Source organism: Myodes glareolus, chromosome 12, assembly GCF_982192425.1.
Source record: "Myodes glareolus chromosome 12, mMyoGla1.1, whole genome shotgun sequence".
NCBI lineage: Eukaryota > Metazoa > Chordata > Mammalia > Rodentia > Cricetidae > Myodes > Myodes glareolus.
In genome coordinates, this window is record NC_142037.1 from 12,489,514 (window position 1) to 12,502,462 (window position 12,949).

Sequence of the window (12,949 nt, forward strand, 5' to 3'; positions counted from 1 at the left end):
GAAAGAGGGAGGGAGGGAGAGAGGGGAAGGGAAGGGAGGAAAGAAAGATAAAAAAAAAAAAGAAAAGAAATCTTTTAAAATGAGAAAACGACCTGAAGCGGTGAGAAGAAACGCTCCCGCCAGCCTCCCGCCCCAGCGGTCCAGAAGCACCCTTGTTTACCGCCTCCTCATCGCCCCTCCCAATCCTTCGCCTTCCAAACAATTCAAATGTCGCCCAGAACCAGCCTATCGCACGCCTCGTCCGAGGGGAAGGGGCGGGAGCTTCCGGAAGTGTTGGCAGGAGTCCGTCCAATCGGCGGCCGACCGCGGGAAGTTTCAGTTCGGGGCAGGCTCAAGGAGTTCCGTCTGCGGAGCTGCGGAGGTCTCTGTTGCGGGATTGTGGGGGCAGTGTCCAGAAACTGCGTCAGGTAAGGAAGATCGAGCGTTCAGGGTCCTCCTTGGCTGCACACCAGCTTGAGCATGGCCTGGGCTCCATGAGACCAGGTCTAGAGAGATGGCGCAGCAGTTAGCAGCGCTTGAGTTTTTGCAGAAGTTCGCTTCCCAGCATCCCACGTTAGGCAGCTCACAGCTCCCTGTAGCCAGCGTCAGGAGATCCGACACCCTCTTTTGGACATTAATAGGCAGGTACCCACGCTCAGACGCACACACATACACATAAATAAAAAGAAGTCGTTGAAAAATTAAAAAGCGGCATGAGAAAAATGTAGTATATTGTCCTAAGGTATTAGCGAAAGTATTAGAGATAAGAATCTACCTGGCCTGTAAGCTCACAAAAGATCCCAGAAGTGACGGCGGCCTCTGCTTTTCCAGAGGACTCTGCCATTTGTTACTACCTGTGGTTATTAAGTTGAAAATCTTAAAGAGAAGCTAAAACTTAATAGTGTTTTAAAATACTGGGGAGTAGGGTGAGAGCGCACGCAAGGGCCGACAGGAGAGCCACATTTGCTCATCACCATGAAGCTAGGAGGTAGCGGCTGTTATCAGTCAGCTGCTTCAATCACTACGTAGAGTTCCTCTATGGTCTCTTTTGGTCTTGCCGCTAAGTTCCTACTTTCATTTCTCTCGCTGGCCTGTCAGCCGCTTAAACCTCTTCTCCCGTAAGTATCTTTTAGTCAGTGTGGAATCGTAACAACAGAACACAAACTGGAATACAAATACTTTTGGAATTATCGTGGTCCTTATTGTCTTTCTGTGTTTTCCTGAATACATTATCAGAGATCTTTCTAGTCTGGTGGTGCTGCCACACGTCTTTAATCCCAGCACACAGGAGACCAGAGGAAGGCAGATCTCTGTGAGTTCCAGGGCAGCCTGGTCTACAGAGCGAGTTCCAGACAGCCAGGGCTACACAGAGAAGCCTTATCTCCCCACCTTCCCCACCGCCCCCCAAAAAACCATAAAACAAACAAACAATACCGATCTTTCTGAAAAAAAAAAAGACCTTTACAAAGGATTCTTTTTTTAAAACTACTTTACTTATTATTTAGGGTTTTTTGCATGCAATATTTAATATAATTTTGTATCAATATACAAGAATCTATACCAATGTAGTTGCCTATAAATAATAACTCACAAGTATTCATTCTATCACTCACTATTATTATTAGTGTAAGCTCACACTAATCTATTATCCCATCCAATTTCTCTCCTTTTTTTATTTATATATATATATATTTACTGATATTTATTGAAATCTACATCTTTCTCTGCTTCTCTCCCTGCCTTTGCCTTCCTTCAGTCCTTCCCCAAACTCCCCATGCTCCCAGTTTACTCAGAAGATCTTGTCTTTTTCCACTTCCCATGTAGATTAAACTCTCTTAGTGTCCTCATTGTTGTCTAAATTCTCTGGGATTGTGATTTATAGACTGGCTTTCTTTGCTTTATGTTTAAAAACCACCTATGAGTGAGTACATGTGATAATTGTCTTTCTGTGTCTGGGTTACCTCACTCAAAATGATGTTTTCTAGCTCCATCCATTTTCCTGCAAAATTCAAGCTGTTGTTATTTTTTTTTCTGCTGTGTAGTACTCTATTGTGTAAATGTACCACATTTTTCCTGTCCATTCTTCGGTCGAGGAGCATTTAGGTTGTTTCCAGGTTCTGGCTATGACAAACAAAACTGCTATGAACATAGTTGAGCATGTGTCCTTGTGGCACGATTGAGCATCCTTTGGATATATACCCAAAAGTGGTATTGCTGGGTCTTGAGGAAGGTTGTTTCCTAATTTTCTGAGAAATCATTACACTGACATCCAAAGGGGCTGTACCAGTTTGCATTCCCACCAGCAATGCAGAAATGTTCCCTTCTTCCCACAACCTCTCCAGCATAAGTTGTCATCAGTGTTTTTGATCTTGGCCATTCTTAACAGGTGTAAGATGGAATCTCAGAGTTGTTTTGATTTGCATTTTCTGATGACTAAGAATTTTCTTAAGTGTCTTTCAGCCATTTTGGATATCTCTGTTGAGGTCTGTACTCCTTTTTTTTTTTTTAAATTGGATTATGTGATCTTTTGGTGTCCAATTTCTTGAGTTCTTTGTATATTTTGGAGATCAGATTTCTGTCTGATGTGGGGTTAGTGAAGATCTTTTCCCATTCTGTAGGCTGTCGTTTTGTCTTGTTGATCGTGTCCTTTGCTTTACAGAAGCTTTTCAGTTTCAGGAGGTCACATTTATTAATTGTTTCTCTCAGTGTCTGTACTGCTGGGGTTCTATTTAGGAAGTGGTTCCCTGTGCCTATGTGTTCAAGTGTACTTGCAACTTTCTCTTCTATAAGGTTCAGCATGGCTGGCGTTATGTTGAGGTCTTTGATCCATTTGGACTTGAGTTTTGTGCATGGTGATAGATATGGGTCTATTTTTATTTTTCTACATGTTGATATCCAGTTATGCCAGCACCACTTGTTAAATATGCTTTCTTTTTTCCATTTGATATTTTTTGCTTCTTTATCAAAGATCAGATGTTCGAAGATGTGTGGATTGATATCCGGATCTTCTATTTGGTCCTCCTCTCTGTTCTTATGCCAACACCAGGCTGTTTTCAGTACGGTAGCTCTGTAGTAGAGTTTGAAGTCGGGGATTGTGATGCCTGCAGAAGTTCTTTTATTGTACAGGATTGTTTTGGCTATCCTGGGTTTTTTGCTTTTCCAAATGAAGTTGAGTACCATTCTTTTGAGGTTTGTGAAGAATTTTTCTGGGATTTTAATGGGCATTGCGTTGAATCTGTAGATTGCTTTTGGTAAGATTGTCATTTTTAATATATTAATTCTGCCTACCCAAGAGCATGGGAGGTCTTTCCACTTTCTGGCGTCTTCTTCAATTTCTTTCATCAACGATTTAAAGTTTTTGTTATACAAGGCTTCCACTTGTTTGGTTAGAGTTACTCGGAGGTATTTTATGCTGTTTGTGGCTATTGTGAAGGGTGTTGATTCTCTGATTTCTTCTCCACTCCTTTTATCATCTGTGTACAGGAGGGCTACTGATTTTTTTTTTTTTGAGTTAATCTTGTATCCTGCTACATTGCTGAAAGTGTTTATGAGTTGTAGAAGTTTCTTGGTAGAATTTTTGGGATCACTTATGTAAACTATATCATCAGCAAACAGTGAGAGTTTGACTTCTTCTTTTCCAATTTCTATTCCCTTGATCTCCCTTTGGTTTCTTACTGCTCTAGCTAGGACCTCAAGAACTATATTGAATAGAGTGGACAACCTTGTCTTGTTCCTGATATCAGTGGAATTGCTGAGAGTTTCTTACCATTTAGTTTGATGTTGGCTGTTGGCTTGCTCTATATTGCCTTAATTATGTTTAGGTTTGTTACAAAGGATTATTTCTAAGATGGACAAAAATTGGGCAAACTGATGAGGTTAACTGTATTACCAAGTTTTTCTTAGATTCTTTCTCTAGTAATTATCTTGTGTTTGCCTTTTTCCCCCCATTTGTTTGTGTTTTGGTGGGGAGAGAATTAAAATAAGGTCTCATGTAGCTCCCAGCAGCCTCGAACACCCTGTGGAGCTAAGACTGGCTATGAGCCAGCCCTCATGTGTCCACCTCCTAAGTGCTGGATTTTGGTTTTGTGATTGTGGCCTCACGGTCTTTTATAGGCTGGCTTTAGCCAGGTGCTGAGATCATGAGAGTATATTCATCACAGTGCGTATTACTGGAACGAGAGTGTGGGTGGGCTTCAAACCCTATTCCACGCGGTAGCCCGGTCTGGCTTTGAACTACTGAGCCTTCTGTGTCAGTTCCCCAATCACTATGCTAGGAGTGTGTGTGTGTGTGTGTGTACGTGCTGTGGAGGCCAGAAGTCAATGGCAGGCATCCTTCTCTATGGCTTTTGTCTGGCTAGTCTTACGTCAGTTTGACACACAAACTAGAGTTATCTGAAAGAAGGGAACTCATTGAGAAAATGCCTTCATACAATCTGGCCGTAAGGTGTTTTCTTAATTAGTGATTGATGGGGAGGGCTGGGCTATGATCTGGAAGTGTAGGCCAAATAAACCCTTTCCTTCCCAACTTGCTTTTTGTTATTGTGTTTTGTTGCAGCAATAGAAATTTTCACCAAGACAAGTTGGTACCCGCGTAGTGGGGTATGGCTGTGACAGACCTGACAATGTTTTCGGGAGGACCGTGGAAAGATTTTAACTTAGGGCTAGAAAAGCCATTGCATGTCGAGAGCTAAGTGGGCTTTTCTGTGGGAGCTTGGAGGGTAACAATGCCGAGAGCAGTGTAAGCCAAACAAATCCTTGTTTTGGGTCATAGTGTTTTGTTGCACAGTAGAAACCCTAAGACAACTCTCTTCCTAATTTTCTTGAGGCACAGTTTCTCATCAAAGCTGGAGCTCATTGATTCAGTTAGGCTGGCTGGCAGAAGGGCTTCGGGTAATCAAGGGCCTGGCTCTGCCCAGCGCAGCACTGGAATTGCAGGCACCTGCTGGAGATGAGCGGAGGTCTTGGTGGTTGTGTGGCAGGTGCTCAATGGATTGAGCCATCTCCTGCAGACCACTTTTGCTTCTTAAATTGAGAAGAAAGGCACAGGTTCTTTTTTCCTTCACCAGAGGAAGATTACGAAGTTGTTCTATGACACAGCTCTTTACTTTCTCTGCCTCCGCTTTACATGGTGTCTCTTGTCTATATTCGAGATCATAGCTTTTCTCTGCTTCCTTTTAATCTGTTGAGCAGCTTCCTATTCGGAAACCCCAAATCGGCCCTGGTAACGTAATAGGTCTCTGCTAATGTTCTACGTTCATATTTACTCACTTGTATTCTGGTGTGTGTTTTAATATTTTTATTTCAAGGGAGTGCAAAATGGTATAAGAGATGGACAGAAATCATGATTGTTTTTATTAATTAATTTATTTTGGTCTTTGAGAGAGGCTCTTACTCTTAGCCCAGACTATCAGACTCACAATGATCTGCTTGCTTGAGTCTCCCAAGTGATGGAATTAAAGGGTGACCCAGCCACTACAACCTGGTCTCAGATTTTATTTTTTTAATACTAAAATGAAAATCCACTAAAGTTGGTGTCTGTTTCTCTTTTTTGACAGGATGCCTTTATCCCAATTTGCCAGTCGGCTTCGGAAAGACTTAAGCACCGAAATGATTCGAACTAGCATTGCTCACAGGAAGTCACTGTCGCAGAAAGAAAACAGACACAAGGTGTACGAGCGAAACAGGCATTTCGGCTTGAGAGATGTCAACATTCCACTGGAAGGTAGAGATCTTGTTAACATACCCGAGTTGTCTCAGAGCCTCGCTCCAGAAAAGGCCAGTACCAAAATGAGTAAGTAAAGACCTTTCATAATTCTAAGTCCTTTTCAGAGTAACTCAAAGTCGGTCTGGAGAGATGTCTCAGCAGTTCCTGGCGTGGTGGCTCCAGCTCTGTGGGATCTGACCCCTCTTCCGATTTCCACAGGCTCCTGAATGCGTGTGGTGCACATACGTATGCATGCCCAGGCTTTCATGTGCGCGTACACACACACACACACACACACACACACACACAAACACACACACACACATACACACACCAGATAAATACTAAAAGCAAAGGGAAAGGTGGTTTAATGCCTGGGAGGAAAAATTAAAGAACTCCACTGGTCAAAGGAAAATCATTCCGAATAACTCAGTGAGAAGCTTGAAATAAAAGTGCTTCTCAAGAAGAGAACAAAGCGATGATTCTTATGTTTCCTGGATGATTTGGGGCCGTGAGGACAGAAAGAGCTGAGTGAACAAGAAGGGATATTCTCAGAAAAGATAAAAACAGTGGAAACAGAGTCCTCAAGGGTGTTGTTGGGCTGGAGGAGGAGAACTGGGGCAACCCCATCTCTAGTAGGAGTCTGGAGCCTGGCTTTGTTTCTATAGCAGGTGGTAGGAACTAAATGGCAGTGATGCAGAGCGAAGGTGAGCGGCGAATGAGAGAAGTTCCTACAGGGTTTTGTGTGTTTGTCTGTTTTTTAACATTTCTTGGAGGGGTGGCTCGTGCGAGGTACATGGGAGTACACGCGGGAGTACACACGCTCTCTGTCAAGAGTGTGGAGGTCAGAGGATGGCTCTGGCGTTGTCCTTCTGCATTGGTGGACGCTGTGGATCCACAGAGCAGGCTCACATCGTTAGTCTTGCTCAGCCAACCCTTCAGCTGCTGAGCTGTCTTCCTGGCCCCTAGAAGTAATATTTTATCATTCTTCAGGTGTTTGTAAAGGGTGGTACTGGGACTGCCACCACATCTGGTTGGTTCTCTTCCAGATTTATCATTTTTGTCATTCTGAAGAAATGTGAAGGACAAGAACTGGGCAAAACACTTAGAGGTTTTTGTTTCTTCTGACCTGTGGTGAATAGTGCGTACTTGAAGGAAGGAGTGGGCCTGGTAGTGTGTTTGCAGAGAGAAAATAGCAGCCTGTTTAGTGAGTGTCAGGCAATGGAGAAGGCCAAGGATCAGGGTTTGAAAGGGAGGCTTCTTTTGTGTGGTCTGAGCACAGCGAAAATATGCAGGGAATATTGTAGAAGACAACAGTAGTGTTAAAAAAGGGCTGGAGGGATAGCTCAGGGGTTAGGAGCAGCGGCTGCTCTTCCAGAGGTCCTGAGTTCAATTCCCAGCACCCACATGGTGGCTCCCACCATCTGTAATGAGATCTGTGCTGCCCTCTAGTGTGTAGGCAAAACACTGTATATATAATAAATCTTTTTTAAAAAATTAAAGAGTTGAATTTTGGACATGTTAAATTTTTTTCTTTTCCTTTTCAATAAATACATTTTAAATTAAAACAGAATTACTTCATTTTCCTTTTCCTCCCTCCAACTCTTAAGTACCAATCCTCCAATCCTTCCTATGCCCCACCCCCAAATTGATAGTCTTTCTTTTATTATTATTATTATTACATACACATGTAAGTATATGTATGTGCAAATATATAAATACAGTCCACTGTTGACATGCTGAAGTTATGATGCCTATTAGGCATGTAAGGAAGGATGATCTTTAGAAAGCAGCTGAGGGACCTTGCGTAGTGGTTCATGTCTTTAGTCCCAGGTCTCAGGAAACGGGCTATTAGATCCCTGGGGGCTATACACAGCGAGACCCTGGCTCAAAAGGGGACGGGTGAAGGAAGGCCAGATAGGAATGAGTTCAGAGGAGAATGGAAGTCTCATCAAGGATACAGTATTGAGTCGAATAAAACCCTGAGATGTAATTTCTGCTCTAGAAAAAACATGGTTAGGAATAAGTGAAAAACTTGAAATAAGCAAAACAAGAGCCCATCAAGGGCCCACCTCTTAGGTGGTCCTGGCTGGGCCTAAGAACCTATTTAATGCAAGAGACAGTTCACAGAAAAGCTTATAAAATTTACAAGGCGGGGGGGTCTTGATAAGGAGAATGAAATTCAGAGAAATGACCAAGGTATGAGGCTTCTTAGACCAAAAGTCACTAAGCTTGTGAAGGAGAGATGGAGCAACGTAGGCAGTCCCAGGTTGTTGCTGAGAGACGACTGAGGCAGGGAGGTGAAGCTAGAGCTGGTTTATTCAAAAGTTGGAGCCCCCATGAGGACAGCTGTCATTTTGGGCTTTGTGCAGGGGACACACACACAAAGAAGGGTTTAGTTTTGTTTGCAGGGTGATTAGGGATTGAACTCAGGGTCTCACCCATGCTAGGCAGTTAAGCAAGTACTTTTCTGCTAACTATAGACTCCCAAAAGAAACTTTTGTTTTTAGAGACCAGGTCTCAATAGATAGTGCTGTCTGGCCTGGCATTGCTGATGCCAGGCTAGCCAAGACCCTGCATTTTTCATTCTTCCATCTCTCAAGGAATTGATTGTAGGCAATTGTCAAAAGTTAATGCAATTTTTCAGGCTTGTTCATGTAGGAAAGGCAGAGCAAATGGCCCACTCTAAAGTTCTTTAGAGTGATTCAGCCTGACGTGAACAGTGTATCTTTTTTTAATGAATACAATTTTCAAAATAATTAAAGCTTGGAAAGACTTGTTTTACAGTGGTGAGGAATTCACAGGACAGGACTTAAAGCATTTGTCGCCGGGCGGTGGTGGCACACGCCTTTAATCCCAGCACTTGGGGAGGCAGAAGCAGGAGGATCTCTGTGAGTTCAAGGCCAACCTGGTCTATAGAGAAGCAAAGGCTACCCAAAGAGGAACCCTATCTCAAAATAAATAAGAAAAAAGACCCAAAACAACCAAAATTGTTTTGTAATATTTTGTCTAAAGTATTTTATGGGCTGTTGTTTGGCATCTTCCTCCCCTTAGAGTCAGAGAAAATGGTTCTGAGTGACCAGCGGAAACAACTTCTTCAAAAATACAAAGAAGAAAAACAGCTTCAAAAATTGAAAGAACAGCGAGAGAAAGCTAAGCGAGGGGTGTTTAAAGTGGGTCTCTACAGACCTGACGCCCCCGGCTTCCTTGTCACAGACAGCAGGAGCGCGAAAGCTGAGCCGGAAAAGGTACGCTTATGATTTTAACTTAAAACAGAGAAACAATTCCTTTAACTCTGGAACTAAAAAAATAGCTACTTAAAAGTTTAAATTTTAAACTGAGACATGGAATTAATTTTGCCTGTGTTTGTTTGTTTAATTCACCTTTTTTTGACTGTTTAAAAGGCTTTTCCATACACCGGGCGGATTACAAGATCAAAGGCCAAAGATCATATGGAACACACTAAGGTATAGATAATTGCTACCAAAATAACATACTGTCCGTTTTCCCCTCAAAAGGTTTTTGGTTTTTTGGTTCTTTTAAAAATTTGCTTCTTATGTATACAGTGTTCTGCCTGCATGCATGCTTGAGGCCAGAAAAGGACACCAGATCTCATTACAGATGGTTATGAGGCAAATGTGGTTTGTGGAAATTGAGCTCTGGACCCTTCATAATTTCATTTTAAACCTAAAATCAGATGCAAACATAGTGATTTAGTTACCTGAGTGAAAGTGTAAAAATTAGCGGTGATGTAGAGCAGTTTCTGGCTAGATGCCAAGAAAAGTCACACTCACAAACAATAGTGTTTACATGAGCAGCTCTAAATGTAATCCGCCCCAACTCCGTCTTTATGAACACCCTAGTGTGGTCCGTCCCAGCTCTATCTTCATAAACACCCTAGTGTGGTCCACCCCAGCTCCATCTTTATGAATACCTTAGTGTGGTCCATCCCAGCTCCATCTTTATGAACACCTTAGTGTGGTCCATCCCAGCTCCATCTTTATGAACACCTTAGTGTGGTCCGTCCCAGCTCCATCTTTATGAACACCTTAGTGTGGTCCGTCCCAGCTCCATCTTTATGAACACCTTAGTGTGGTCCGTCCCAGCTCCATCTTTATGAACAACTTAGTGTGGTCCGTCCCAGCTTCATCTTTATGAACACCTTAGTGTGGTCCGTCCCAGCTCCATCTTTATGAACACCTTAGTGTGGTCCGTCCCAGCTCCATCTTTATGAACACCTTAGTGTGGTCCGTCCCAGCTCCATCTTTATGAACACCCTAGTGTGGTCCATCCCAGCTCCATCTTTATGAACACCTTAGTGTGGTCCATCCCAGCTCCATCTTTATGAATACCTTAGTGTGGTCCATCCCAGCTCCATCTTTATGAACACCTTAGTGTGATCCATCCCAGCTCCATCTTCATGCTGCTGTGTGTATGCTGTGCTATTACTCTACACTCCATGCTATCTGTATAAATCAGCCCAGAACAAGGAAAGCCCAGTGGGGCGAGACACATTTCTGATCTCTAAACACAGCAACAGGTGAAGAGAGAATTAAATATGAAGCTAGGTTTTATGTTTTTAGCATATTGGAGTCACTACCATGTTTGTCAAACTTCTCTAGCCTCTGGGATACTTATAGTACCAAACAAAATTCTGAGCTTTATGGAGCTCACTGTAGGCCTAGAAAGAAAACTGGTATATATTGTCTGTACAATGGGAGATGGCAGGGGGAGTAGGCATTGAGTAACATTTCAGTTGGCGCAGTCCAGGAAAACCTTCCTGTGATGCTTACTTGTGGGGTGTAGTCTTGAGGAAGTGAGGGAACCCCAGGAAATGTAAGATTCAAAGATTCCTTTGCTGTTGTAACTTGTTGCTTTTTCTTTTCCCCTAGCAATGTTGGGAATCACAAAAGCCAGGGACCCGTACAGGTTAGGCACGCTCTATACTGCTGAGCAACTCACTAGACCATGACGTACCAGCCACTTACTGTTCATGGCTCCTTTTGAGGCTGAGGCAGGGGGTTAACTTGTGAGCTTAGGCAACACAAGAAGGCCTCATCTCAGAAAACCACAATTAATGTTAGTATTGTCAGAATTCTCAAGTGAGCATATGTCTTTGACCCCAGAAACATCTCTGAGGTCTGTTTTCTGAGTGCTGCAATTAAAGGCGAGTGTGACCATGCCTTTCTGGCTGTGTTTTTTGTTTTTTTTTTTAATATTTATTTATGTATACAATATTCTGTCTGTGTGTATGTGTGCAGGCCAGAAGAGGGCACCAGACCTCATTACAGATGGTTGTGAGTCACCATGTGGTTGCCGGGAATTGAACTCAGAACCTTTGGAAGAGCAGGCAATGCTCTTAACCACTGAGCAGCCATCTCTCCAGTCTCCAGCCCTGTTTGGTGTTTTTTTTTTTTTTTTTTTTTTTTTTTTTAGAGAGACTTTTTTTTATAGCCCAGACTCTCCCTATTGGTTGAGGCTGGTGTTGAACTGCTGATTCTTTTGAGATCAACTTACAAGTTAAAATGTGTTTTGACCGGGCGGTGGTGGCACATGCCGTTTATCCCAGCACTCAGGAGGCGGAGGTAGGCGATCTCTGGGAGTTCAAGGCCAGCCTGGTGGTCTACAAGAGCTACAAGAGCTAGCTAGTTTCAGGACAGCTAGGGTTGTTACACAGAGAAACCCCCATCTCAAGAAACCACACACACAAATACACACAAATGTGTTTTGAATTATTATGCAGTTAAATAACAAAGTACCTAATTCCCTTCACAGATTGATAGTAGGATTGCCCTTCAAGCAGCACGGTTTGGCCAAAAACAGACTTCTGAAAAAAAGATACTGGACAAAGAGAGAAAAGGTAGGAATATTAGTAATGATGATAAACTTGGTGTTGCCACGGAAATAATTTATGAATGACAAAAAACATCTGATCAAGATTATTTTTCCCAGCTGTACAGCCCATGGTGTCGTCAGGGAAAATGACCGGATCAGCCGCCACTCAGAGGACAAAGCAGATGGCCCGAGCAGTCCCGTCTGCCACAAGAAAGCCAGTCACAAGACTTGCTGGGGGTAAGAAACACAGTAATACACTTTATAAAGAACAAGGAAGGGTCAAAGAAGACCATGACTCTAAAATATAGTGTGTTTGTTAGTAAACAAAAACTAGTATAAACAGATGCCGAAGTATCAATTGGCAGTGGAGCCGTGGGTGAGGGGGGTGTGTAGGCTGTGCACATGGGATGACTTCCTCAGTTTCCCTCACTGCTGTCTGGGGTGCAGTCTCCGACCGTGGAGCTTGCCCCCTCGGGTAGACTGGCTGGCTGGCAAGCTCTGGGATCCAGCACTGGCTGCAGATGGGTGCCAGCACACAGCCTTTTACAGGGGTCCCGGCACCCGGACTCGGGTCTGGCCACACTAAGCCCTTTGCCAACTAATTACTGCTCCTCACTTTTTTGTTGTTGGTTTTTTTTTTCTTTTTGAGATTTATTTCCATTTTTTGTGAGTTGGTTTTACCTGCATATATATCTGTACCAAATGGGTGCCCACAGAGCCAGAAGAGGGCATCTTATGTCCTGGAACTGGACACACATGTGGTACAGGTGATCCTGTTGGCTCGGACTTTCAAGGAAGTTTGGAAGTTATAGGCTGCCCAGCTGTTCTGGTTGGTTGGTTGATTTAGTGTTGGAGGTAAGATTTGTTGGTTCTGTTTCTTTATGATTAGTATGTATTTAGTAATCAGGATAAAAGAAGGGAGACAGCTTTATTTTGAAAAGCAGATGGTTTGTATTTGACAGGAAATTTCATTTGTTTTTTGTCCCCTTTAATGGTGTGACTTGTAATCATAAAAGTTGTCTTTCTGCAGACTTTACCAAATGATCTAGTACTTTAATGTAGCATTGCTTCTGTTTTCTTTCTTTCTGTTTTTTAAACTGTTTTTATTTCTATTATTATGATTTTTTTTAGTTTTATTTGTTTTTTTACATACCAATCCCAGTTCCCCAGTCCTTCTCTCGTCCTGCTCTCCCTGCCCCGCATCTGCTCCTCAGAGGTTAAGGCCTCCCCTGGGAAGTCAACTAGGTCTTCACCATCACCTTGTTGAGGCAGGACCAAGGAGCCCCCCTCCCAGTGCCTAGGCTGAGCAAGGTGCCTCTCCATAGAGAATGGGCTCCACAAAGTCAGTTCATGCATTAGAGTTACATCTTGGTCTCACTACCAGTGGCTCCACATACTGCCCAAGCCACACCATTGTCACCTATTCGGGGG

At 43.1% G+C, this 12,949-nt stretch overlaps 1 protein-coding gene across 1 annotated transcript in view; it reads left to right on the forward strand.

Annotated features, from left to right (window-relative positions):
- Positions 1–283: 283 nt before the first annotated feature.
- Positions 284–12,949, forward strand: part of Dlgap5 (DLG associated protein 5) — a 44,551-nt gene continuing 31,885 nt past the window's right edge. The window contains exons 1-6 of the mRNA XM_087911982.1: positions 284–407; positions 5,535–5,770; positions 8,738–8,931; positions 9,088–9,150; positions 11,459–11,543; positions 11,636–11,755. Of these exons, the coding sequence (XP_087768108.1) occupies positions 5,536–5,770; positions 8,738–8,931; positions 9,088–9,150; positions 11,459–11,543; positions 11,636–11,755 (697 nt within the window). The 5' untranslated portion in view covers positions 284–407; position 5,535. The remainder of the gene's footprint in view (positions 408–5,534; positions 5,771–8,737; positions 8,932–9,087; positions 9,151–11,458; positions 11,544–11,635; positions 11,756–12,949) is intronic.